At 38.9% G+C, this 26,990-nt stretch overlaps 1 protein-coding gene across 2 annotated transcripts in view; it reads right to left on the bottom strand.

The window, feature by feature from the left end:
• The window catches only part of SETX (senataxin), a 75,083-nt gene that overhangs the window by 22,808 nt on the left and 25,285 nt on the right, over positions 1 to 26,990 (bottom strand). For both annotated transcript variants that reach the window (XM_057721065.1, XM_057721067.1), the window contains 5 exons: positions 12,376 to 12,475; positions 5,531 to 5,704; positions 3,216 to 3,448; positions 1,482 to 1,649; positions 783 to 939 (listed from right to left, as the gene is read on the bottom strand). In XM_057721065.1, the coding sequence (XP_057577048.1) occupies positions 783 to 939; positions 1,482 to 1,649; positions 3,216 to 3,448; positions 5,531 to 5,704; positions 12,376 to 12,475 (832 nt within the window). The remainder of the gene's footprint in view (positions 1 to 782; positions 940 to 1,481; positions 1,650 to 3,215; positions 3,449 to 5,530; positions 5,705 to 12,375; positions 12,476 to 26,990) is intronic.

The raw sequence follows: 26,990 nt of genomic DNA, 5'->3' as shown, positions 1-26,990 counted from the left end.
GAAAAAACTTATCCCTCTGGTATATTTTACACCTCAGCTCCTCCACTTCTCCTCCTATAAATGTAGATGGTAAGATTATTTGTTGTGTGGCTCACAGGATTATCCTGAGAGCACTGACACACAGTAAGCACTCAATAACTACAAACGATGATTGCTCTAGCTTCTCAGTCACTCAGTATCTATTAAGCCCCAACTGTCAGGCACTGTTCTAGGCACTGGGGGTGCTACAGTGAACAAATTTTAAAAAGCCCTTGCCTTTGTGGAGCTCATTATACTCTAGCTATGCTGAACCATCCAAGGTCCTCCTGCGGCTGGTCCTTTTTATTTACAGTAACTTCTGAGAGAGTCCTCCCCCTACTTCCCTTCCATGGCTAAGTCCTCATTGCTCTTCCAAGTTTCATCTTAGTCATCACTTCCTTTAAAAGCCTTCCCTAACCCTCACACAACTGAATCAAGGGCTGCTCTAAGGTGTTTCGAAGTGTCCACATTTTACTCCTACTACAGAGCTTCTACCTTTACAGTATAATTGCCCACTGATCTATCCACTTCCTGTCTCTCTGAAGGTTTCACTGTTGAAACCTCAGTACTTATTAGTACAGTGCCTGGCACAGAATAAACGCCCCATAATAGTCACTAAATGAACCAGCGAGAACACATGGGCCACAGCCTCAAGTAGAAGTTATTACCAGAATGGGCTTGCTCTCTGTCATTCAAAGATACCCACACTAAACACTGAAAACAAACACAAAAAAACAAAGCAAAAGCCCATGAAAGTATCATACCCAAAGGAGTCTTCTTGTCTTTACACTTTTCTTTGAATTCCAGGATAATTTTTTTCATAAGTTCATCAACAGCCGCATTGGAAGGTGCACACACAAGGACACGGTTTTGTTTGATTTTGGCATTGGAGTTTTCATCTGAATGCCCCTTCCTTTGGTTCTACAATTTGCACCAAACAAACGAACAAACAAAAAATACTGATGAGTTCTATCACACAGTGTTCTATTTCTTCTCTACTGCCACGTATATTCCCCTAATAAATAGTTAAAAGTAAATAAAAGCACCTACATCTTACATTAACATTAAAAACTTACTCTGCATAAAATTTTATCATAACTTCTCTGAGCCTTACCTTACTATCCACTTATTTTATTCAATACTCAATCCAACCAAAATACAGCCCAGGGATACATTCAAGATGGTCTCCTGGGATTAGCTGTGACCTATAAAAAAGCCTGAAGACCACCATTCTAGTCCTTAGGATTAGTTTCACACAAGATAACATTTTCTGCTCTTTTTATTTCTTATAACCTTTTCTACCTCTGCTACCCCTTTATTTGATACAGTTCCACACAGTATCAAAATAATCACAAAGGTGAAGGGAAAAAAGGCACTTTAGCACTTATTTCCATGTTACTTAACTGGAGTAAAGTAAAACAACATACTCAAATTAAGAGTACTGATGCCCTCACACACTCTACCTCTGTCAGCAGGCGGTACAGGAGGCCAACAATGGTTTTTGATTTTCCTGTTCCTGGTGGTCCATGAATCAGACAGATCTTGGCAACTGATGAGGACTGCTTTACCATGGCATACGCAGTTTCTATCGCTTTCTTTTGGTCTTCGTTGAAATCTTTTAGGTAGGTAATCTATACAAAAGACATCAGTGAGAATGAGCTGTTCTTCCTGTGGTGGCTCAGGACAGGGAGACAGTGGGAGACGTCCGTCTGAACTGCTCCTGACCTTTATCAGACAGAAGTTCTGGTTATGATCAGGCGAGACCCCAAATGACCTTTCATCTAAGAACCACCTTCACTGCCGGAAAGTGTTACTGTTGAGTGTCTACTGGCTTCAGTCCATCTACAAATACAACTACTATGTATTTTTTTTTCTAAGAACTTTTATTGAGATACAGTTAACATAGAATAAACTGCATATATTTAGAGCATACAATTTGGTATTTTCTTCCTTATTAGTAATGTATATATGGCAATCCCAATCTCCCAATTCATTCCCCCCAACCCTCCCCGCTTTCCCCACTTGGTGTCCATATGCTTGTTCTCTATATCTCTGTCTCTATTTCTGCTTTGCAAATGGGTTCATCTGTACCATTTTTCTAGATTCCACATATAAGCAATATTATACGATATTTGTTTTTCTCTTTCTGACTCACTTCACTCTGTATGACAGTCTCTAGGTCCATCCATGTCTCTACAAATGTCCCGGTTTCATTCCTTTTTACAGCTGAGTAATATTCCATTGTATATATGTACCACATCTTTTTTATCTGTTCATCTGTTGATGGGCATTTAGGTTGCTTCAATGTCCTGGCTATTGTAAATAGTGCTGCAGTGAACATTGGAGTGCACGTGTCTGAACAACTATATTTTTATTTGTGATTCTTATAAAGATGATCACAATAAACTGTTTCGCACTTTTCTTCATTTTATTCTTTGGTTCTTCCCATTTTAGCCAATTCTCTCCTTCAACAGTAAAAAAAAAACATTCCAAGACTTTCTTTCCTAACACAAGTGATATAGTGGAAAAAGCATGGATCTTGGGTCAGATCTGAGTCTACACCTCAGTTTCATTCACAAGCTAGGTCTCTAAACTTCTAACCTCTCTGGGCTTCAGCCTTTGCTGATCATTAAATCTGGGGTTCCTTAGAGGGTGAGAACTGATGAGAAAACAGTTATGAAAGCCCTAATGCAAGGCAGAGGTTCAAATAACATTCCTTTCCTTTCGCCTGTCTCTGTGTTAATTTCCTGGAACTTACACACAGCCCTTACGATGAGAAGTATGTGTTCACACAAAACGACAACTTCGTCTTCACACGTGCAATACCACTCTATGCTCCACTGATCATTCAAATGCAAAACTCATTCCATTAAACCTATTCCTACTCCTGCATTTTAATCACCTAACAAACAGTTAAGTAGGATGTTCACTTAACTTTTTAATGCTGCTCTTCAAGCATGTTTTCAGCTCCTCATTGCACACTCCCTTTCTCCTGAGGTAAGCCGACTAACTTAAACACAAAGACATACTTGCAGTGTAAAGAAAACTAAGCACTAAACACCTCACTGGGCACACATGGTGACTATGTCTTTGTTATAGACAAAAGGGACTGTGTAACAGATAAAAATAACACGATGCTTTAACGTTCTGACATGAAATGTTCTGACTTCCCCTCTTATCAAATGACCATTACTCACAATTTTCTCAGATGTGGTGGTCGGTAAATCTTTTGTAGAGAAGTCCATGGGGTTTGGATTCAGAATGGCTCTGGCCAGTTGGTTCCGACCACTCAGCAAAGACATGGCTTTCAATTTCCTTTGTGTAGTCACCAGAGAGCTGATTACAAGACATTTCACGAATTCATTTAAATTGATGGGTAAATTATCTTGAGTCTGGATGGAAATGGAACACTCAGATTTCCCATTACGCACTATTATCAAGAAGGAGAAAAACCAATTTCAGTTACCAGTGAATAACAGTGTCCTGTTAAAAGGTTATTCAGAATAAGGTGTTTTCTAACATGTTTTTTAATACATCGTTTAAATAATTTACTCAATTAAGTATCCACTAAATGCCTGCTAAGAACCAGGCAATCGATGTTCCTGTCCTCTGGAGGCTTATTTTTTAGGAGGCAGATAAGCAAATAAACATGTCAGGGGAAGGTAAGTGCTAGGAAGAAAGCAGAGAAGAGGGACGGACGAGGAAGTGATAAAGGATGTGAGGGTGTGTTACTGTAGACAGGAGAGTTGAGGGGGTCGGTCTTCCTGATAAGATAATATTTGAGCAGAGACGTGACATAAGTAAGCCATGCCCATAACCAGGGAAAGCGTGTTACAGGCAGAGAATCAGCGACTGCAAAGACAAGGAGGCAGCAAGGTGCCTGGATTATTTTAGGAACAGGGAGAAGGCCAGAACGGCCGGCAGGAAAAGCCGGGAGAAGCGAACTAGAAGACTGAGAGAGTAAACGTGGCTACACTTCACAGGGCTATGCAGTTAATGACTCTGAACATGATTCTGAGTCAGGTCAAGAGTCACAGGACAGCTCTGTGCAGGGCAGTGACACGCTCTAACTCACACATTAAAAGAATCACTTACTGCAAATGAAGAATAAACTGCAATGGGAAAAGCACAAAAAGACCACTTAGGAGGCTAATCTAGGTAAAAGTGAATGGTCGTGTGGCACAGGATGTAGCAGAAGAGGTGGGGCTTGGATGCAGGCTGTACAGCAAAGGAAGAGCCAATAAGATTTCCTGATGCATGAGATGGAGCAAGTGAGGCAAAGAAAGACTCAAGGATGACTCTGAGGTTTTGGGCTGAGCAACTGGAAGAATGAAAGTCCGACATCTTGAGTTGGGAAAAATTGAAGCAATGGCCGATGTCAGGTATTAAATCAAGTATTTCTTTTTGGAATGGGTTTGAAATGTCTAATAATCTCCAAATGGAGATGTCAGATAGTTTGCTGCATGAGGAGTTCCGGGAAGGAGACTACCTTAGAAACAGAACTTCAGCAAACGTAACCACTTGTAAGAGTCAAAAGCACAGATGAAGCTACGTATCCCTGTTGCTCTTCTTCTAAACCCTTCCTGCACAAAGAACTGAGCTCTGATCACACAACAGTAAACGTGGCACACCAGTTATGATGCGGCACAATGTTGAACTCTAAGAGCTTTGTTGCTATTTTTAATATATAACGCAAAAAAGTGAAGGAATAATGAACACATCCTCTTCACGTAACAGACTAAGAAAGCAGCAATGTCAAAAAGGCAGCTTGGCACACATTAAGAATGTGGACTTTGCAGTCAAACAAAATTAGGTTTCAAATCTGGACCTACCATGTAATACTAAGGATGACCTTGGATAAGTTACTTACATCCCTGAGCTCTGACTCCCCAATGAGCAGGGAACAAATAATTCCACTTTGCAGGGGTTTGGGAAAAGATGATAAACGTGCACAGGAAGGACAGGGCACACTCGCTGGCACATGGTCAGTACTGCTTAAATCCAAGCTAACATTACTTTTTTGTTCTGCTACCTTCGGGAGAGAAGTCCCTACAACACAATGGATGGGAGTGATGGAAACAGTAAACCCTTCAAGTCGCCTTACAATTTGTTACATGGTGGGTCTGCTTATCAATAATTAGCCACAAAACTAAGGTTGGAATGTGATTCAACAAACAGACGGTATGCAAACTGTCTGTTTTATAACAAACACAGATGAAGGGATTTACTAGAAGGAGAAGACATTACAAAAGAAAGCTTTTAAATCTAAAGCAATAAATACTGGGCCTTTTCCATCTGCGTCTAGAAAAACTATAAGAGGACTCTGGTAAGTAATCAACCTAGCAAACACACGTCTGGTAAATGTACAGCAAATACAGTCTGGTAAACATAGAGTAAATACACATCTGGTAAATGTACAGCAAATACATGGCTAGTAAAGCCTTAAATTTAGAGGGAAATTGAAAGATGAGCTTCTGACAGATTTCTCTTCAATCTCTCATTCGGTACTTACTGACTGAAGTGCGACGGAATTTATGAACGTAACCACAATAGTATTCGTGGGGCCCTGGCAGGTAGTTTTGCTCTATATCCTTCTTCTCCCCATTTAGTCTTTCAGGAACCAAAAACACCAAATCATTTTCCTTTGGATGAAGCTGTTTAGCTAGTTCACATTCCTCAAGATAAGCTATAAAACAATAAGAAGTCAGCATTTATTCTAACAGAACTATTTTACATGAGATTAACTTAAAGGATATTAAAGCCTTGCACTAAGTTCAGGCAAGCATACAGCACTAGCGGACTCTGTACATACTTCAAAATGATAGTCTAAGCCAGTCGGCATTGTCAAATATTGATCACACAGTATTATAAAATCTCTCTTAAAAACTGTTACAAAGCCAAAATAGATGAAGTCATAATATTCAAAAGTAGCTAATAAATTTCCTTTCCCTGAAGTTTACCTTAGTTTTTAATCAAGAAATTTTCACTTCTGTGCCCTATTTTCAAAATCCCAAAAGAAAAATTTGGAAACAGATCCAAGTATACATAAGAATTCTGAGCCTACTGGTGGCATTTCAGACAAGAGGAAAAGGACAGTCGTAAATAAATGGGGCTGGGAAGACATGGCAAGTTCTAAAATTAACAAGTTCAGTACCAACTGCTGAGGCCAGCAATAACACACTGAACTAAAGCACAAAGTACTGGGATTAAGCAGACCGAACCACTAAGTCAAAAAAGAATTTTTAAAACGCATCATGTAAGAAATGTCTATTTGAAGGCATCAGAAAGCAAATAAAACAATGAAGAATTACTGTGCTGACATCCAGAATAATGTGGAAATCCACAGGGCTCAGCCCGGTATTCTCCCTAGAAACATCTGAACTCTTACTTAGCGGTACCTGGGATGGCCTTGTACAAACAGGGACAAAAACTGGAGGCCAGGGCCTGCATAGATAGAGCAGGCAGCTGGTGGCCCTCATGCTTCAGGTTGGGACCATGAAGGACAACACCCAAGAATGAAGGCAGAAGTAAACGAGCCTCTACATGGGCTGCAGCCCAGCTTCAATTCACCCGAGTACTTCAGGAGAGCTCAATCCTTTAAACCAGACTAACATCATCCCACACTGCTAGTGCCCCCAGAATCCTGGCAGAAGCAAAGAAAAATCCTCTCTGGAAGACAGTATCATCTTAGACCTCCAATTATTTTTTAAATAACTTTCCAAAGACAATGACCTACATATTCGAGATAAGCAAAGCACCAGGAGAGAGGAAATACATGAACTAGTAGAATCAACAAACAAACAAAAAAGCTGCACAAGACACTACAGAGTACCGTCGTCCCTTGGTATCTGCTACAAACTGGTTCCGGGACCCCCGCAGATACCAAAATCCTCAGATGCTCAAGTCCCTTATGTAGAATGGCATGGTATTTGCATATAACCGACGCACATCCTCCTATACTTTAAATCATCTCTAGATTACTTATAATACCTAGCACAATGCAAATGCTATGTATATAGCTGTAAATCCAATATAAGTGTATGTAAATAGGTGCTGGTGCACAGCAAATACGTTTTTCTGGAATTTTTCAATCCATGGTTGAATTTGAGGATGCAAAAACCACAAATACAGAGGACCAACCATATGTCTTACACAGTTTAAAATATAGAGTTAAAATACATAACAACAATGATATTCTAAGTAGGGTGGAGATAGAGTTAAAGTTTTTAAAAGATTTTGCCTTATCTATGGAGACATTTAAAATATTGATTAAAACTATAAACTTTGATAAATCAAGCATGCACACTGTAAGTTTTAACTTTAACCTTAATCTTAAATGGCAAAAGAGGTAAAAATTGGGGTATAATTTCCAAACTAAAAGAAAAAATGAATGGTTCAAGGTCTCACATACATGTAAAAAGTATACATTAGTTCCATCAGTTTTTTCTTTATATAATTTACTAGGTATTTATGTATTCAAAATTGTCCGATCTTCTGTTCACTGAACTTGCGATCACTGAGAAATACTCATCTTCTAATCTCAAATAATGTTTTTCTGCCTTAAAGTCTATTTAGTCTGATATTAAGAGAGCAAAACAAGTTTTCTTTGAGTTGAGTTTGCATGGGTAGCTTTCTCCACTCTTTCTCTTTCAACCTTTCTGTATTCTTACGTTTACAAATGTTGCTTGTTAACAGCATATAACATGCCACTACTGATCTGGAAATAACTTTTTCTACCAAAAGATACTTAAGTGAGGTCATGTCTAAAGGGCTCAGGAGCCATTTTGAAGAAGCCAATCACAAAGACTTGAAACAGAAGTATATTTAAGTCCATGTGTTCATAATGAAAAAAAATGTTTTTAAAGTTCATTGGTCAACACCAGCACTTGCAGTGAATTAAGTCATTATTTTGAAAACTGGTCGGGAGTCAAGGACTTATTCTACCTTTCTTTGTAAAGTATACTACTAAGTAATCAAATGATACAGAGAACTTTCTCTTCATAGAACTATACTAGCTAATAAATGAAGAAACGATCAAATAAAAACATCAGCATTTTGTATCCTTTAGTAAGTTAATCTAGGCATTAAACAAGTTATAAATATTACAAAAAGAGAAGTTAGAGATCAAGTAACTCCTGATAAAGGAACATACCACCCAACCTATGAAATACTTCTGCCAAAAATATTAAGTCAAATGAGTCTGATCAAGCCTCCAAAACCAACAATCAATTTACAAGAAATACAGAGAGCTGAAAGACATACTAACTACCACCAGGCAGAGGTGTTCAGCAAGACACAGACAGTAACTCTACAGGAGCAACAACCCAATTTCTTCAAATAAATTACAAAGGGGGCGGGGGAGGGGGGGAGGACCACGAAGGAGAGAATTATGGTTGAAAAAGACATAACAATCAATGTCAATGAGTGGACCTAATTTGGATCATAATTCAAACAGGCTGAAATAAATTGTTCTTTATGAGGAAACTGAAAACTTGAACACTGACTAGCTATCTAATATTAAAGAAATCATGGTTAATATTTTATCAACAAAATAATATTTTACTATAAATTTTTAGGTCCATATCTTTAGAAGCAGTCACTTAAATAATTACAAATGACACCAAAAGAAAAAAAATCTAACCAATGATGATCTGCAAAACCTCTCCATAGAAAACTATAAAACATTACTGAAAGTAAACCTAAATAAATGAAGATATGTATCTTATTCATGAATTAGAAAATCAGTATTAGAAAGATGTCAATTCTTAACAAATTTCCATATTTTTTTTCTCTAAAACTTACATGGGAATGCAAAGGGACAAGAATAGCCAACAAACACTTAAGGCACTACAAGGTAAGAGGACTTGTTCATTAAAACTTATTATAAAGCTCAATCAAGTAATTAAGAAATGTGATATGGGCACAGAGGTAGGCAAATGATCCAATAAAGAAAGAAGTCCAGAAAAAGATCAGTACATTAAATGGACACTAGAGTTATGACAAACATGGCACTGTAGAGCATGGAGAAAGGGTAATCTTTTCAATAAACAGCACTAGGATAATTACATCTCCATTACGGAAAAAAATGAAACATGGCCCCTACATCTTACTCATGCACAAAATCAATTCCAGGTTGGCAAAACAGTGACGCCTCTAGAAAAGGGATTGGCAAACTTTCTGTAAAGAGCCAGATTCTTCTCTGCAGAACACATATGGTGTCTGTTGCACAGGCATCATCTTTTTTTCAAAACCTTAAAAAAAAATGTGAAAACCTTACTCTAAGACAGTACAAAAACAGGATACAGGGTAGATTGCAAGCTGTGGTTTGCTGACACCTGTTCTAGATGTTAAGATAAAATGTATATTTATGACCTGCAGCAGGGAAAGGTTTCTTAAATGAGGCACAGAGCATTAACCATAAAAAATACAAAGATGCACTTGTTATGTTTGAATTCTAAAGAAGAATAAAATTAGAATTTTAAAGACATCACTAAGAGAGTCATAATGCAAGCCAAAGTGGGAGAATGGTTTATATCCAGATTATATAAAGAACTCGTTACAAATCAGTAAGAAAAAGACAACTAACAGAAAATGAACAAAGAGTCTTTTATAGGTGCTTCCCCAAAGAGGTTATTTAAGCATCTACTAAATATATGCAAATGTGCTCAATCTCACTGATAACAAGGATATTACATAATAAAACCACAAATGACCATCAATACACACACACTGCAATGGCTAAATTAACAGCACAATCAATACAAATGTGTTGGTACAGACACGGAACAATGTGACTTCCATACACTGGTAGGGGTGCATAATTTTGTCTAACTGGCTTGGCATTATCTTCTGAAGTTGAACTTACGCATACCGTGAGACTCTGAAACCCACTTCAGGAGACAGACTCCATAAAAATGCCCTCACATAACACTAACAGACACATGAAGCATCACAGCAGCATTATGCATAAAATGCTGTGTGTAAAAGCATTAACACAGCAGGCCTGAGGCTGCTATCCTTAGAAAGACCTGCTTACAAGGTTGGCCCCCCGGGAGTCTGGGAACTTGGATTTCCAGACAGCTCTCATCATTCGCTGATGGGACTGGCTCACTGTACCTAACCTGCGTGCAAAATTGTTCCTCTGTGGTTTATGTCAAACACCCACTTTACTTTTGAAAGTCATAAATTTGGGCTAGGCACAGGGTGTTTTAGGCTCAGGCTCAGAGTCTCTAAGCTTTCCTGGTAAATATGTCACATGTGTTGTCACACCTCACTACTGGGAAAATTAAGTGCGTCCTGTGTGACTCCGCTGGGAAAGGACTCTTGAAAGCTTGCTCCTGGTTTGTTTCAGCCTTCGTCCGTGTGCTTATCCTCTTTGCTAATTTTGCTTTGTATCCTTCTGCCATCATAAGTCACGGCCATGAGCATGAATATAACTCCTGAGGCATCCTAGTGAATCACTGAACCTGGGCATGGGCTTGGGGACCCTTGACACATAGGCCAAAACTGAAAAAAATGTCCATTAATGGGAGTTTCCGGGTGGTCCAGTGGTTAGGACACAGTGCTTTCACTGCTGTGGCCCGGGTTCAATCCCTGACTGGGGAACTAAAATCCCACAAAACATACGGAGCGGCCAAAAAAAATTTTTTTTAATAATAATAATAAAATTAAAATGTCCATCAACAGTAAAATTGTGATATGTTCACACTGAAATACTACCAAAGCAATGAAAAAAACCAAAGATGCACACAAAACCGATGAATGACTCAGACATGTTAAATGAAAGAAGTCAGACACAAGAGTAAATACTATGTGATTCTATCGTACAATCAAGATAAACAGCAGATAAATCAGTTATTCAAATATGAAAAAAATATAAAACTACTACAAGAGAATATGAAAGTATCTGATTTCTAAAACGAAGATTTGAACGGTAAAGAAATAAACATGGTATTTTTGAACATATGAAGATACAAATCGTCTATGCCTCAAAAACTGCATATGAAACTGAACAGCAAATAATGAAACTGAAAAAAAATTTACAACAATGCATACAAATAAGAAGAAAACAACCTCCCTAATAGAAAAAAGGACAAAAGGCATGAACAGAAAATTATGTGCCCCCCCAAATATAAAAGACCAATAAATATTTGGGGACAAAAACTACAACCTCAAATGAGATACATTTTCCATACAAAACTGGGGGACAAGTTTCAACTAGGAAACGAGAAGAGACACATTCCTACACTCTTATGTTAGAAGTGAAGATGGTAGACAGAGACAATACAAATCCAAAGTCCTAAAATGCACATACGGTCTGGTCTAGTGAAGGGATTTACTCAGTGTAATAGTGAAAACCACAAATGATGTGCGTCAAAGTAGAAATTATTGGTTAAAGAGAACTATGGAATATGCTTACAATGGAATAACTACAAACACTGAACATACTATTATTAATCTCTGAAAAGACATTTATAATAGATTAAATGAAAATAAGTGTAAGCTTCATGAAGGCAGAATTTTATGTTTTCATCACAGCTACACACCTAGCATCCAGAATCATACACTATGAGGCAGTATAAAGTCAATAAATACTTGTTGAATAAATAAATGAAAAAAGTCACAAAATAGGTGAAATAGCCCTTCCCACCCCCATCCCCCCACCCTCACTTCACAAAGACGAGTAGGAAGTCTGGCAGTAAGATATATACTACTACGTTCATAGGGTTATCTCTGAAGGGTGGGACCTGTGAGTGATGTTTATTTTGCTGTTGGCTAATACTACCTAAATACTCGACAATGAACATATAATACCTTTCCCCCCAAATATGTATATGTGCTTTTTTTTTAAGTGAATCTGTGGAGCAGGATGGATTGCAGGGGGGGAAGGAGGCAAATAGAGAATTTATACTGTTTATTTTAAAGGGTTCTGAATGCTTGGATTATTTATAACTAATTCACAATATGATATGTCTCAGACCAATAATGAAATGAGAAAAGAGATGGCAGAAAGATTTACATAGAATCTATAAACACTATTATTTTGACACCCCCACCCCTCCAACCCCTGTCAGTCAAACTCCTTCATTCACCCTCTCTCCCATGCCCAGCTTCCATGGACACTTTGGGCTGTGGTATCCTGACTGCAGAATGGGTAAAACCAGAGATTTTATATTTATAAGTGTCCCGGTAATTATCCTCATTAATTAAGACTTTAAACACATTCTTCGTAAGAAGTTACAAATTCAGCTTTAGGAAACCTATATCCCAGGAAATTCATACAATTATTATGTTCAAGTATCAAGAAATCTCCAAGTATTATACAACACAGTCCAAGTTACATAAGAAAGAACTTACCCACAAACTCCCAGTATTTTTTATAATCAGCAGGAAATTTTCGTAAATGTAACTGATGGAATTTCTCTTTGTTTGGAGAGCTGATCCATTCCTGTGCCACCTACGCAAAGCAAAAAAGGCAAATTAAGAAAGCAAAAACATCTGCAAAGCTGATGCTAAGCAGCAAAATTCTCCAAAGTAAGCAATAAGTAAAATCCAGAATCTAGCAATCCCGGGTGACAGAAACATTAAAAATTAATGTGGGACCTCTTGCTTCCAGCGTGGCCTGTAGAGAACTTAGACGTTGCCATGCATCCCCAAAAGCAGAAAGAGACAAGAAGGTGGATCCAGAGGATCACAACTCCCCGGAAACCCTTCAGCAGGACCTCCAGGCCAGGAGGAGGGCCCAGACTGGAGCTGACAGATCGCGGGCGGCTCAGGATGAACAACTCTGAACGTTAAAAACCCTACGGGGACTCGGTCGTAAGGGGGACCCCACACTTTGATGAGTTTTACCTCTAGGAGCTCTAACAGGCTCTCACAGTGAATACTGGAGAAAATTCCCTGTGTGCTTCCAGCGGCTGGGGAGGGTGTTGGGGTTTGGGGAAAAGGAACCATTTTGAAATGCACCAGAGCATTCCTGACCTTCTTAACCAGGCTTGATCTATGAGAAACTATTTTACCAGAGCCAAACTTGCTGGAGTTTGATCAGAGCCTAAACTACTCGGGGGAAGAAAACCTGCTCCAGCCCAATCTAACCATCCTGTCTCACCCAAGGAGGTGGGGGGAAACTAAGGCACATGTGGTGTAAAGTTTTTAGTCCACAGGGAAAGGCTCACTAGAAGAGTGACACCTTATCATAGGACTATGGAATGCTCTCCCTTCCCCCATACCACACTTCTATATTACTAAAAGGCCTATTTATTGCTGTTCCTTTTATTTAGTAGATCACGTCCACCTTGCAACAAAAAATTACAAGGCATACTCACAAGACAAAACACAACGTTGGAAGAGACTGAAGAAGCATCAAAACCAGTCACATGTGGCAGGAATACTGGAATTATCAGACCAGGAATTATTTTTTTAAACTATAGTTAATATATTAAGAGTTTAATGGAAAATGGAGACCATGAAATAATAGATGGATAATGAATGAGATGTAAATTCTGAGAAAGATTTAAAAGGAAATGGTAGAGATCAAAACACTAACAGAAATGAAGGATGCCTCTGATGGGTTCATTAGTACCCTGGACATTGCTGAGGAAACAATCTCTGAGCTTCAGGCTACAGCAATAGAAACTACCAAAGCTGAAAATCAAAGAGGAAAAAAAATGGGGGAAAAACCACACCCCAAAACACCCAAGAACCATGAGACAATGAGAAAAAGGTGCAGCACACACATAACAGGGATACGAGAAGGAGAAAGAGAAAGAGAGGAAAAGAGGCAGTATCTGAGGCGATAATTACTCAGTTTTCCAAAATTAATGTCAGACACCAAACCACAGATAGGGGAAGCTCCAAGAACCAAGCAGAATAAACGCCAGAAACTACACCCAGGCATAACATATTCAAACTTCAGGAATAAGAAATATCAAAGATAAAGAAAAAATCATGAAAGAAGCCAGAAGGAAAAAACACCTTATCTATAGAGGAGAAACGATAAGAATTACATCCGACTTCTCCTCAGAAACGATGCAAGCAAGAAATGAGTAGTGAAATATTTACACTGTTGAAAGAAAAGAACCCACCAACCTAGAATTCTGAATCCGGCAAAATTATCCTTTAAAAGTGAAGGAGAAATAGACTTTCGCAAACAAAATTTGAGGGAATTTGTCACCATTGGACCTACCTTGCAAGAAATGTTAAAAGAAGGTCTTTAGAGAGAAGGAAAATCATACAGGTCAGAAACTCAAATTGACGTAAACAAAGGAAGAGCATCAGAGAATGAATAACTGAATGTAAAACTAAAACCTTCACATCTCTCATTCTTACTTGCTCTAATAGATAATAGCATATTCAAAATAACAGCAACACTACACTCAACTACGGATGCTTATGTCTATGTGCACACACGTGCATGTGCAGGCTGATGTATGCCTGTCCATGAGAGAGATGAATGACAGCAATGTTACAGTGGACAAGAAGAATCAGGAATACTTTGTTATTATAAGGTAGTCACACTATCCATGAAGTGTTATCTGAAAGTGGACTTAGATTACTTGTAAATATATATTGCAAGCTCTAAGGCAATCACTGAAAAAAAAAAAAGATACTCTTAAGAGAGAGAGAAAATAAAATTATATTAAATGCTCAATTAAAACACAAAGGCAGAAAAAGCATGGAAGAAAAAAATAGGAACAAAGAACAAGGGCAACAAATAGAAAATAGTAACACACATGGTAGAAATTAATCCACCTATATCAATAATCACCTTAAATGTCAATGGTCTAAATACATCAAATAAAAGACAGAGATTGGAAAAGTGGACCAGAAAACAAGACCTGGGACTTCCCTGGTGGTCCAGCGGTTAAGAATCAGCCTTCCAATGCAGGGGACACGGGTCTGATCCCTGGCTGGGGCACTAAGATCCCACATGCCGCGGGGCAACTAAGCCCTCGTGCTGTAACTACTGAACACATGGGCTACAACCAGAGAACCCACATGCTGCAAACTACAGAGCCCATGCACTCTGGAGCCTGCATGCCACAACTAGAGAGCCTGTGCGCTGCAACTAGACAGCCTGAGTGCCGCAACAAGGGGCCCGAGTGCTGCAATGAAGATCTTGTGTGCAGCAACTAAGACCCAACACAGACAAAAATAAATAAATTAAAAAAAAAAATGAAAAAAAACAAGACCTAACTATATGCTGTCTACAAGAAACTCACTTTAAATATAAAGACACATTAGAGATTAAAGTAATGGGCCGCAGAAAGATAAACCATGCTAACAATCAAAAGAAAGTGGGAGCAGCATCACACAGGCAATTCACATATACTTCTTAACACCACTAACACCCTGCTAGTAGATGCCCTTTCCAGTTGAAGAGACTAAGAACATTCAAACAACATGCCCAGGGAATTACAGCTATTAACTGGCCAGATAGTATATTTTTTAAACTTCTCATTATCTACATTTTCTAATATACACAACAGAAGACAGAGCAGAAGGAAGGAAGGAAGGAAGGAAGGAAGGGAGGGAGGGAGGGGCTATAATAATTTCAGACAAAGCGGACCTCAAGGCAAGGAAAGTTATGAAGGGTAACGAGAAGCAGCACATAACAACATATGGGTCAATACTCCAGGAAGACATAATAAGCCTTCATATATATGTGCCTAAGAACAGAACATGAAAATAAGTGAGGCAAAAACTGACTGAAAGGACATATAGATTAAATCAGTATTTTACTTGGAGACTTTAATACTCTTCTATCAGAAATGGACAGATCCAGCAGTCAGAAAATTGGTAAAGACACAGCTGAACTCAAAAGCACCATCAATCAACTGGATATAAAGTGACATCTATAGATAACTTCCTCTAACAGCAACAGATTTCACACACTTCTCAAGCTCACAAGGAACAGTCACCAAAAAAGACCACATTCTGGGCCATAAAACACACCTTAATATTTTAAAGAATAGCAACCATACAATGTCTGCCTTTAGACTACAGTGGAATTAAACTAGAAATCAGTAACAGAAAACTGAACAATCCCAAGATATTTGAATAAACAACACACTGCTAAATAGCACATGATCAATGAAGAAATCTCAAGAAAAACTTAAAAATATGTGGAACTAAATGAAAATGAAAAAAATTAGAATTTTTGAGATGTAGAAAAAGCAGTGCTGTGAAATTTATCCATATGGAATGTATATATTAGAAAAAAATATCTAAAATCAACACCCTAAGCTTCCACCTTAGGAACTAGAAAAAGAAGAGCAAATTAAATCTAAAATTAGTAGACAAAAAGAAATAATAAAAATGAAAGCAGATCAATGAACTTGAAAAGAGAAAAATCAATAGAAAAAAAATAAATGAAAGGAAGAGCTGGTTCTTTGAAAAGATCATAAAGTGGATAAGCCTCTAGCCAGGCTAAGAAAAAAAGAAGACAAATTTCTAATATTAGAAATGAAAAGGGGAGGGGTGGCACCAGTAAGAACCCGTGGACATGAAGAGATAATAAAAAAAATTATGAACTCTAATATGCCCATAAGTTTGATAACCTAGATGAAATGGACCTATTCCTCGAAAGAAACAATCTGCAAAAACTCATACAAGAAGAAAGAGACAATCTGAATAGGCCTACATCTGTTTAAGAAATTGAATCAATAAATAACCTTCCATAAAAGGAAACACTAGAGCCAAATGAGTTCACTGGTGAATTCTACCAAACATTTAAGGAAGAAATTATACCAATTCTCCACAATCTCTTCCAGAATAACGAAGCAGAAGTGTATTTCCTAACTCATTCTATGAGGCTGACATTATCCTAATACTAAAACCGGATAAAGACATCATTACCAGACTACTACAGCCCAATATCTCTCGTGAACACAGAAGTAGAACTCCTCAAGAAAATATTAGCAAATTGAATTCAACAATGTAAAAAAGGATTACACATCACGAACAAGTGGGATTAATCTCAGGGATGCTAGGTTAGTCAAACATTTGAAAATCAATTAATAGAATCCACAACATCAACAGACTGAAAAAGAAAAATCACATGGTCACATCAACAGATGTAGGAAAAGCATTCGACAAAATCCAACATTCATGATAAAATATCTCAGCAAACGAGGCATAAAGGGAAACTTTCTCAACTGGATCAAGAACATCTACCAAAAATTTACAGCTAATGATGGCGAGAAACTCAAAGCTTTTCCCCTAAGATCAGGTACAAGGCAAGGATGTCCCCTCTCACCACTCCTCTTCAGCATCATTCTGGAAGTTCTTGCTAATGCACTAAAGCCAAGAAAGAAAGGAAAAGAAAATGTATATAGATTGGGAAGGAAGAAATAAAACTGGGTTTGTTGGCAGACAGCATTATTATCTATGTAGAAAATCCATAATAATTGACACAAAACTCCTGGAACTAATAAATGATTATAGCAAGGTTACAGGATGTAGGTTAATATGCAAAAGTCAATCTCTTTCATACATACCACCAATGAAAAAGTAGAATTTCAATTAAAAACACAATAGCAGGGACTTCCTAGGTGGTGCAGTGGTTAAGAATCTGCCTGCCAATGCAGGGGACATGGGTTCAATCCCTGCTCCAGAAAGATTCCACATGCTGAGAAGCAACTAAGCCCATGCGCCACAACTACTGAGCCTGCACTCTAGAGCCCGTGAGCCACAACTATTGAGCCCATGTACCACAACTACTGAAGCTCATGTGCCTAGAGCCTGTGGTCTGCAACAAGAGAAGCCACCAAAATGAGGAGCCTGTGCACCACAACGAAGAGCAGCCCCTGCCTGCCACAACTAGAGAAAGCCTGTGTGCAGCAACGAAGACCCAATGCAGCCAATAAAAAAATTAAAAAATAAAGATATTAAGTAGAAAATTCCAGAAATAAACAACTTATATATAAAAAAAACAAAACACAATAGCATTTACATTAATTAGCACCCCCCAAAGAGAAATACTTATATATGAATCTAACAAAATATGTACAAGATCGATAGGAGGAAAACTACAAAACTCTGATGAAAGAGACCACAGAACAACAACGTAAATGGAGAGACATTCCATTCTCACAGATAGAAGACTCATAGTATCAAGATGTCGGTTCTTCTCAACTTGATCTACAGACTCAGTGCAATCCCCATCAAAATCCTGGCAAGCTCTTTTGTGGCTATCAACAAGCTGATCCTAAAGTTTACATGGAGAGGCCAAAGGTCCAAAGTAGCCAAGTCAATACTGAAGGAGAAAAACTGATCAGTCGGAGGACTGATGCTACCCGACTTCAAGATCTATTATAGAGCTAATCAAGACAGTGAGGTACTGCTGAAGGAACAGAGCAGAGAGCCCAAATGTAGATCCCCATACATGATCTGACCCCGGTCAGCTGATCGCTGATGAAGGAGCAAGGGCAATACAACGGAGCAAAGATAATCCCTTCAGAAAATGGTGCTGGAACAACTGGGCATCTACATCCATATTAAGGAAACAATGAAGCTAGACACATGCCTCACACCCTTCACAAAAATGAACTCGAAATGGATCATGGATCTAAATATAACATGTAGAATTATAAAACTCCTAGACAATCATATAGGAGAAAACCTAGATGACCTTGGATATGGCTATGATTTTTAGATACAACACCAAAGTCATCATCCATGAAAGAAACAACTGAGAAGCTGGACTTCACTACAACTAGAAACTCTGCTCTTTGAAAGACAATTTCAAGAGAATGAAAAGAGAAGTCACAGACTTGGAGCAAATATTTGCAAAATACACATCTGACAAAGGACTGTTACCCAAAACATACAAGAATTCTTAAAACTCAACAATAAGAAAACAGACAACCTGATGAAAAAGATGTGCAAAAGACCTGGACAGACACCTCACCAAAGTAAATGAGCATATGAAAAAAAGGCTGCGTATCTTATATCCTCAAAGGAATGCAAATTAAAACGACATACTATTACATATCTACTAGAATGGCCAGAATTTAGAGCACTGACAGCACCAAACACTGATGAGGATGTGAAGCAATAGGAGCTTTCATTTACTGCTGGTGGGAATGCAAAGTGGTACCACCACTTTTTTTTTTTTTTTGCTGAGCCACCTGGCTTGTGGGATCTTAGTTCCCTGACCAGGTATCAAACCTGTGCCCCCTGCAGTGGAAGCATGGAGTCCTAACCACTGGACTGCCAGGGAATTCTCAAAATGGTATTGCCACTTTGGAAGGCTGTTTGGTGGTTTCTTAGGAAACCAAACATACTTTTACTGTAGGATTCAGCAATAGTGCCCTCGCTATTTATCCAAATGAACTGAAAACTTATATTTACGTTAAAAACCTGCACATCGATGTTTACAGTAGCTTTATTCATAAGTGCCTAAACTTGGAAGCAACCAAGATGCCCTTCAGTGGGTGAATGAATAAACAAACTGTGGTACATCCAGACAACGGAATATTCTTGAGCGCTAAAAAGAAATGCGCTAACAAGCCATGAAAAGACATGGGGGAACCTGAAATGCACAGGACTAAGTGAAAGAAGCCAATCTGGCATGGCTACAGACTGTGTGATTCCAACTGTATGCCGTGCTGGAGAAGGCAAAACTATGAGCAGACAGTAAAAGGATGAGTGGTTTCCAGGGGTGAGGCTGCGAGGGGTGAACAGGCAGAGCACAGAGGACTTTTAGGGTAGTGAAAGTACTCTGATATTATAAGGACTGATACATGTCATCATACATTTGTCCAAACCCTTAGAATGTACAAATCAAGAGTGAGCCCTAATGAAAACTATGGACTCTGGGTGACAATGACGTGTCAATGCAGTTTCGTCAGTTGTAACAAATGTACCACACTGGTGGGGGATGCTGACAATGGGGGATGCTGCGCATATATAGTTACTGCAGGTATAAAGGAATGATACTGATTTTTTGCACATCAATTTTATAGTCAACTACTGATTCACTGGAGTTTCTATATACACAGTGATACCTGCAAATGATAAGAGTTATGTCTCTTCCAATTATTCACTGCTTTTTCTCATGTCATCACTGTATTCTAGCTGTAGCAGCTGCCATCCATCTATAATTATCTGTCAATTCTTGCTTTGAGATTATACTATTACATACGTACATGGTTCATGATCAATTACACGTTCTTGGGATACTGCTCCTTTTATTTGATCCGGTGTCTGTGTCTCTGAACTATTTCCATGTAAAAATAAATTCTGTTTGATTGTAAAACTGCAATTCAGCTTTCTTTGGGTCATGTTTGTCTGTTATTATCATTTCCCATCTTTTCATCATAAACATTTCTAGCTCATTTTATGTGTACTTCTGGCAAACAGTATTGTTGGTTCTTGTCTTTTTACACATTCTAAAGGCGTTGCTATTACTTTTTAGACGTACATTCGTTTAGGTATATTCTTTTGACATATTAAGAGCCCTCTCAACCTGAATTCTCAAATCTGCCTCTATTTCTGGGTAATTTTCAGTTTATCACCTCGGTTCATTTTTCTGTCTCCTGAGATCCTTATTATACATATATTAACATTTCTACCAAACCCACTGCTTTTTCTTTTATATTTCCCACTTCTAAACTTTCCTGATACTTTGTGGGACGTCTCTGACCTGATATTCTAGCTTACTTACTCATCCTTCAGTTGTATATATTTCCTATTTACTCCACTTAATGAACTATTTCGATTATTCTAGCTTTCATTTCCGCTCTCTCCTGTTAGCTGTTCTTTATTAGTTTCTTCCTCCTGCTTCAAGTTTCACGTTCTCTTCCCGTATATCTGAAAATATTTAATATGCTTATGATTATAATCTTATTCTGTGTGCTCCCCCAATTTTGCTTTTCTGCTCTATATCATTCAGTTTTTTACTTTTATAGTGGCTACACTCCAAAGAGACATTTTCCCCTCCTGAATTCATACTCCCCAGGGACACTAGGCACATCAGCTGGAAAGGTACACTGGGGGAACAGGAGGCTAGATCCTACCACCACCTAGCTTTTGTGCCTCTGATGAACGGGGCTAGGGAGTAACTGGGGAAGGAGGGAGGTGGATACCCTCAGGGAATAAGCATTTTAGTACCATAATCTGTAAGTATACCCCAAGCTCTTATGTTTTTTAAAAGTCTGACTCCCTTGGTTATAATAACCAAGCCCCAGAAATGAGAACTCTCAAGGATGAAGGAATCCAACTACACTTACCATCAGCCACGGCTCTCATGAGCTGGGCTATGGTACCACCCTCACACTACCTACTGCTTTCAGCAGGCATGAGCTAGCTGCAACTTTTTGGCCTTGAACTACAAGATAACAGCAGGGTAGTGCTCTAACCCACGGCAATGAGAGGAAGGAAAAGGGCTCATCTAAAACAATTCTCTTCCACTTTAATTCCCACCTGCGGTAATTCTTCTAGTCTGGTCTGTTATTTTCTCCCCACTCTGAGACCCCTCATACTGCCCCAAGGCTTTCTCACAATATATATCTGTTTGACACATTCAACTACATCCCTCTTGCTTCTGAAATGTCACTTGCAGAAGAGAACGTCATTAGCCTACACATTTGATACCTAGTACACAGAATCACAACCTAATGAGATGTTTAAGCCAAAAACCTCGATCATCCTCCCTTTTCCTCAACTCCCACATCCATCCATCAATAAGTACTGTGAGTACTATCTCCAAAATTTACGCCCAATGAATTCACTTCTATTTCCATAGCTACCACCACCTTTCTCCTGGGCTACTTACAACAGCCCCCTGACAGGTCTACTGCATCTATGCTTACCTTTCTACAGATTATTCTCCAATGAGCAACTAAAGATGTGTGTGTGTGTGCGCGTGCGCACGCGCGCGTGTGCTTTAAAGTAAACTAGTACATATTGCTACTCCGCCAGCCTAAACACCAACCAACTAAAAATCTTCCAATATCTTCTCACTGTACCGAGAATGAAACACCAACCAACTAAAATCTTCCAGTATCTTCTCATTGTACTGGGAATGAAACCCCAACCTGCACTTACAGGGCTGTATACCATCTGGCTCTGGACACTCCAATCTTACTTCATTTCCCTTTACCCCTAAATTACCTCACTCCAGCCCATCAGCCTAATCTCTTTGCTCACACATGCTCAGTGAGCTCCTATCTCAAAGCATTACAGTCCTTGCCCCCAACCCCTTTGCTTTGGCTCTGCCGTGCGGCTTGTGGGATCTTAGCTCCCCGACCAAGGGTTGAATCCAGGCCCTCAGCAGTGAAAGCGCAGTGTCCTAACCACAAGACAGCCAGGGAATTCCCAAAGCAATATAGTCTTAACCCTCCCCCCTCCTCTGCACAAAACGCTCCTCTCCCGGCTCTCAGCCCAATCTCAAGAGCAGGCTCCTCATGACGCTCATCATATCAACCTGTTTTGTTTCCTTCAAAGAACTACTTATAATTGGAAATCAGCTAAAGAAATGGTGCAATCTCCCTACAGGGGTCTGGGCACTGAGAATCCAGCTAGATTCACCCATTCTGCCTGCTCCTTGTCCACACAAGCTACAAGGCGCCTGCCAATTCCCACACTGCGAATACATGTACACACACACACAGGTGACAGAAGAGGACTGCAGACAGAGACATAATCTAAATTTTAAGATAAAACAGTATTTGCCAAAACTGAACAAAAAAACTGGTCCCTGTCAAAATAGTGCCCATTTATCTAATACTTTTATTGTGTTAAATGCAAGGATTAAAAAACATATCGTCTATTAGTCACTTCAGTATACAAAAGACTCATATTTCTAAAAATTGAATTTGCTCTCATTTGTCTTTCAGGCCAAGGGGTAATTCTATGCAATGTCACTGCACTCTACCTGCAATAAGACATAACTACTGGATAACCAAACACTGCACACTTCATGTCCTAAACTGGATACCAACCACATTTTTGTCAAAAGACTCGAAACACACTTTAGCATCCCATTAACAAACAATATTATGAAGTCAAATTACATCCAAATGAGGGTTAAGAAGCCTAGGCCCAAGACTTTGGTTGATGCCACAGTTCCTGGCTTATAAGAATAAAAATTAAAAAGTAATTAAGGTACCTTAATAATATCATTAATAAATGTTGGCCTATATAAACCAGAAATGCAAAAACAGTGTTGTTTTACTATATGGTTAAAAAAAAGAACAAGATAAAAGTTCACAGTAAAGATGACAGACTGAACACAGGCATTTCCTTTTATTCCCCCTGAAGCCCCACAAAAACACCCAAGGGATTTGTCAAAACAGGATTACACTTCACTAGGATGAAGAGAACAGAAGAGGAGGCAAGAGTATCAAAATGTGGGAAGCTGGAAAGCGGATGGATGAATGGTACCTGAGCAAGTCCAAGAAGCTGAAGTCTAAGCAGGAAGCACCTGACATACACTTCTAGAAGGAGGAGGGCTGAAGGGAGACTGACTGCCCCTCCCTGTTCCTAGCAAAAAGCTATAGAGATTTCATCTCTGCAAAGGTAAGTGTCTCTGGCTGTGGGGACAGCAGACAGAGCAGGGATACTGTATTCAAGGATTGGGGGGGGGGGCGGGAATCAAGCAAATGTTTATATACTGAATGCCTGGACCCGTCCCTCTGCCCCCCACCCTCATCCCACAATCAGCTCCCCAGCAGGCCTACACTTTCCAGCTAAACTATCTGAAGATTCTCCTTTGGGAAATCTGGACCTAACTAAGAGGCGGGAAAAGAAAAAGACTAAAAATAGTGGCATGAGGGTGGGGATGAGGCTTCCTAATGAAACACCAATGGTCAACAAGCCTATCCTTTTAACTCAGAGCTTCTCTTAAAATCTTATATATATCAAAATATAGATTATAACTACACCTAAACATATAATCTTCACACAAAGAATGAAACGAATGATGCATTTCACCACATGATGGTGTCCTTCAGATCACACTTGACTTCCACAGAGCAAACAGAGGACCATCTGAGTCAAAGCATTTGACTTTCATCTGTTTTCCTAAGCATCTCCTTTGACTTGTCACTATTTAAATGTATCCTCTTTTCTTATAGCATTAAAAAGTTGAGATATATTTCACACAATATAAAATTCAGCATTTTAAAGCGTGTGCACTATGGTGTGTCTTTGGTACAATCACTATTTTGTGCAACCATCATCACTATCTAATTCCAGAACACTTCTACCATCCCAAAACAAGCCTTATACCTATTAGCAGCCAGTCCTAATTCCCTCCTCCACCCATCCCCTGGCAACTACTAATCCACTTTCTATCTCTATGGATTTACCTATTCTGGGAAATTCATACAAATGGAACTAAACACTATGTGGCCTCTGTACCTGACTTCTTTCCCTTAAAATAGTATTTCCAAGGTTCAACAAAGAACAGGTAAAAGTAGCATGTAACATCACTCCTTTCAATAGATGAATAATATTCCACTGTATGCATAGATCATGTTTTGTTTATCCATTCATCAGCTGATGGACAGCTCAGTTGTTTTCAACTTCCAGCTACTATGAACAATGCTCCAATGCTTTCAGTACCCTGTTCTTAAAGGCATGTGAAGAAGGGAGTTAACATGAAAAATTCATCAGGCATGTGAAGAAAGGAGTTAACATGAAAGGTCTGTAGACACTAAAATGAATAGGAAAAAAGCAACTGGGAAAAGAGGAACGATGCAAAGAGAGGAAAATTTTTAACTAACTTTAAAATTATCATTAATTACCTTCAGAAAATTTTAAAAATACCATGTCCATGAAAAAAGCACAGAACCCTATAAAAAGGTATATTCAGAGAACAGGCGTTCCATGAAACTAAAAATATGGTCAAAAAAATTTTAATAAGCTTGGAAGTTGAGAAAGTCTCCAAGAAAGTAGAACAATAACAACAACAAAGAGAGAGATGGCAAAATAGAAAAAATAAGACGATGGAAGAAATTTTAAGACATGCAAAGTTTCAAAAACTTACCTCCTAGGGCTTCCCTGGTGGCGTAGTGGTTAAGAATCCACCTGCCAACACGCGGGACATGGGTTCGATTCCTGGTCCAGGAAGATCCCACATGCCCCAGAGCAACTAAGCCCAGGCGCCACAGCTACTGAGCCTGCGCTCTACAACCAACGAGCCACAACTATTGAGCCCACATGCCACAACTACTGAAGCCCGAGCATCTAGAGCCTGTGTTCCGCAACAAGAGAAGCCACTGCAAAGAGAAGCCTGAGCACCGCAACGAAGAGTATTCCCTGCTCGCCACAACTAGAGAAAGCCTGCACATATCAATGAAGACCCAACACAGCCAATAAATAAATAAATTTATTTAAAAAAAAATTTACCTCCTACACACTCTTTTCTCAGGAAGATTGAAGGATGTGCCTTACTAAAATGAGGTGGTGACCAAAACAGACAACCCTGGGTACAGGAAACAAGAGATCCAACACAGGAGAGAAGCAAATGCAAGCCTAGAGATGAGGATGGTGACTATTTCAGGATAACCATCCTAAACCAAGAAGATGAACTTTATCGACTACCTGACGTGCCTGATCATAAGGAGAGACCTAAACATCCAGTAGAGTCTCCGAAGCTAATTTAGCAATAAGTATATAGAAAATTAAGTATATAAAACAAATCCAGAAAGCAAAGAGTCAAAAAGGAAAAACAGTTACAGCTACCACATGATTTAGCTGTGGACACCTTTTATACAGTCGAAACAACAACAAATACTGACCTAAAAATTATAAGACTACTCCATAGTGAGAATAGGGGAATGGGAAAGGTGTCTGTGAACATAAGGTGGGAAGACAGCGTATTTCCTGCAGTGGGTAACTACAGAAAATGTCTAAAACTGAAAAATTAACACATCAAAATAGTGGCATGTTATTCAGAAATATGGAAATAACTGTAAGTAAGAAAAGGACACATCGAGAATCAAAAATGATTACTTGCAGAGGTGAGGGTGGCTGCTGCGGTTTTTTTTATAATGGGCCTTCTACAAGTATATGACTATTTTAAACTTTGTGTATATACAAACGGAACTTGTGCTCATTCTGTTTTGAAAAGGTTAGGGCTACAAAAATGTCCTGAAAGAAGACGTCTTAAAGAGAAACATATAAATGCTTCTTAACTCAGGGAAAAATAAAAATCACAAATGTGTCCTACATGTAAGGGCTATGAATGGCTTCTAAGCGATTTGGTGCTTTGCAGAAAGGATAAACAAACAAGCAAAAAAAATCAGCTTCAAAATGAAGAAAATGTCTGTCTTTTTCCCAGCTTATTCACATGTATACACCGTTCACTGAGCTCACAATTGTGTAAGGTAAGAAAATCATTCTTGTAATACTAACTTAACTATTGTATTGTTAAGGACAGAGATTGAAAACCCTTTACCAATTAGTTGTTTCTAATGCTTTTGAAACACTAGTTAGATAATTAAGTCTTAAAACAATGGCTGAAATTTGGGGCATAAATTGATATCGACTTGCCTCCTTGTGCAATACATTTCCTCTTCCTTTAACGTCCTAAGCTTGATTTCTGCACTCCCTCTGCCGAGAATATACTTCCCATGCAGAATATACTTCCCAAGACCAGAGTGAAATACCATCGCTCACAGATGCTCTCACCTTTCCATCTAACGTGCCCTCTCCCTTTTGTTCTAGATCATTCCAGAGCACACTAGAGCCTTTTGTCCCTATCTGAAATGATCACTCCCAGAAGGCAGAGGCCTTGCTGCCATGTTCACCACTTTACCCCCAGGTCTGTGACAAGCACATGGCAAGTTATCAGGCACCCAAGTGTCTGTTAAGTGAATGAACACTGAGTATTTACCTCAGTGCTCTTGGTTTTGAAGAGTCTTATTGTACACTCAGGTTTGGGTTTTTTTTTTTTTTTAAACGAATTTGAAAAAAGTAAAAGTCTACCTGCTTTGAGAACACCAAAAACATCCTTGGATGTT

This window comes from Hippopotamus amphibius, chromosome 2 (genome assembly GCF_030028045.1).
Source record: "Hippopotamus amphibius kiboko isolate mHipAmp2 chromosome 2, mHipAmp2.hap2, whole genome shotgun sequence".
Taxonomy (NCBI): domain Eukaryota; kingdom Metazoa; phylum Chordata; class Mammalia; order Artiodactyla; family Hippopotamidae; genus Hippopotamus; species Hippopotamus amphibius.
The sequence above is the reverse complement of the archived record's forward strand: the minus strand, read 5'-3'. Positions and strand labels throughout refer to the sequence as shown.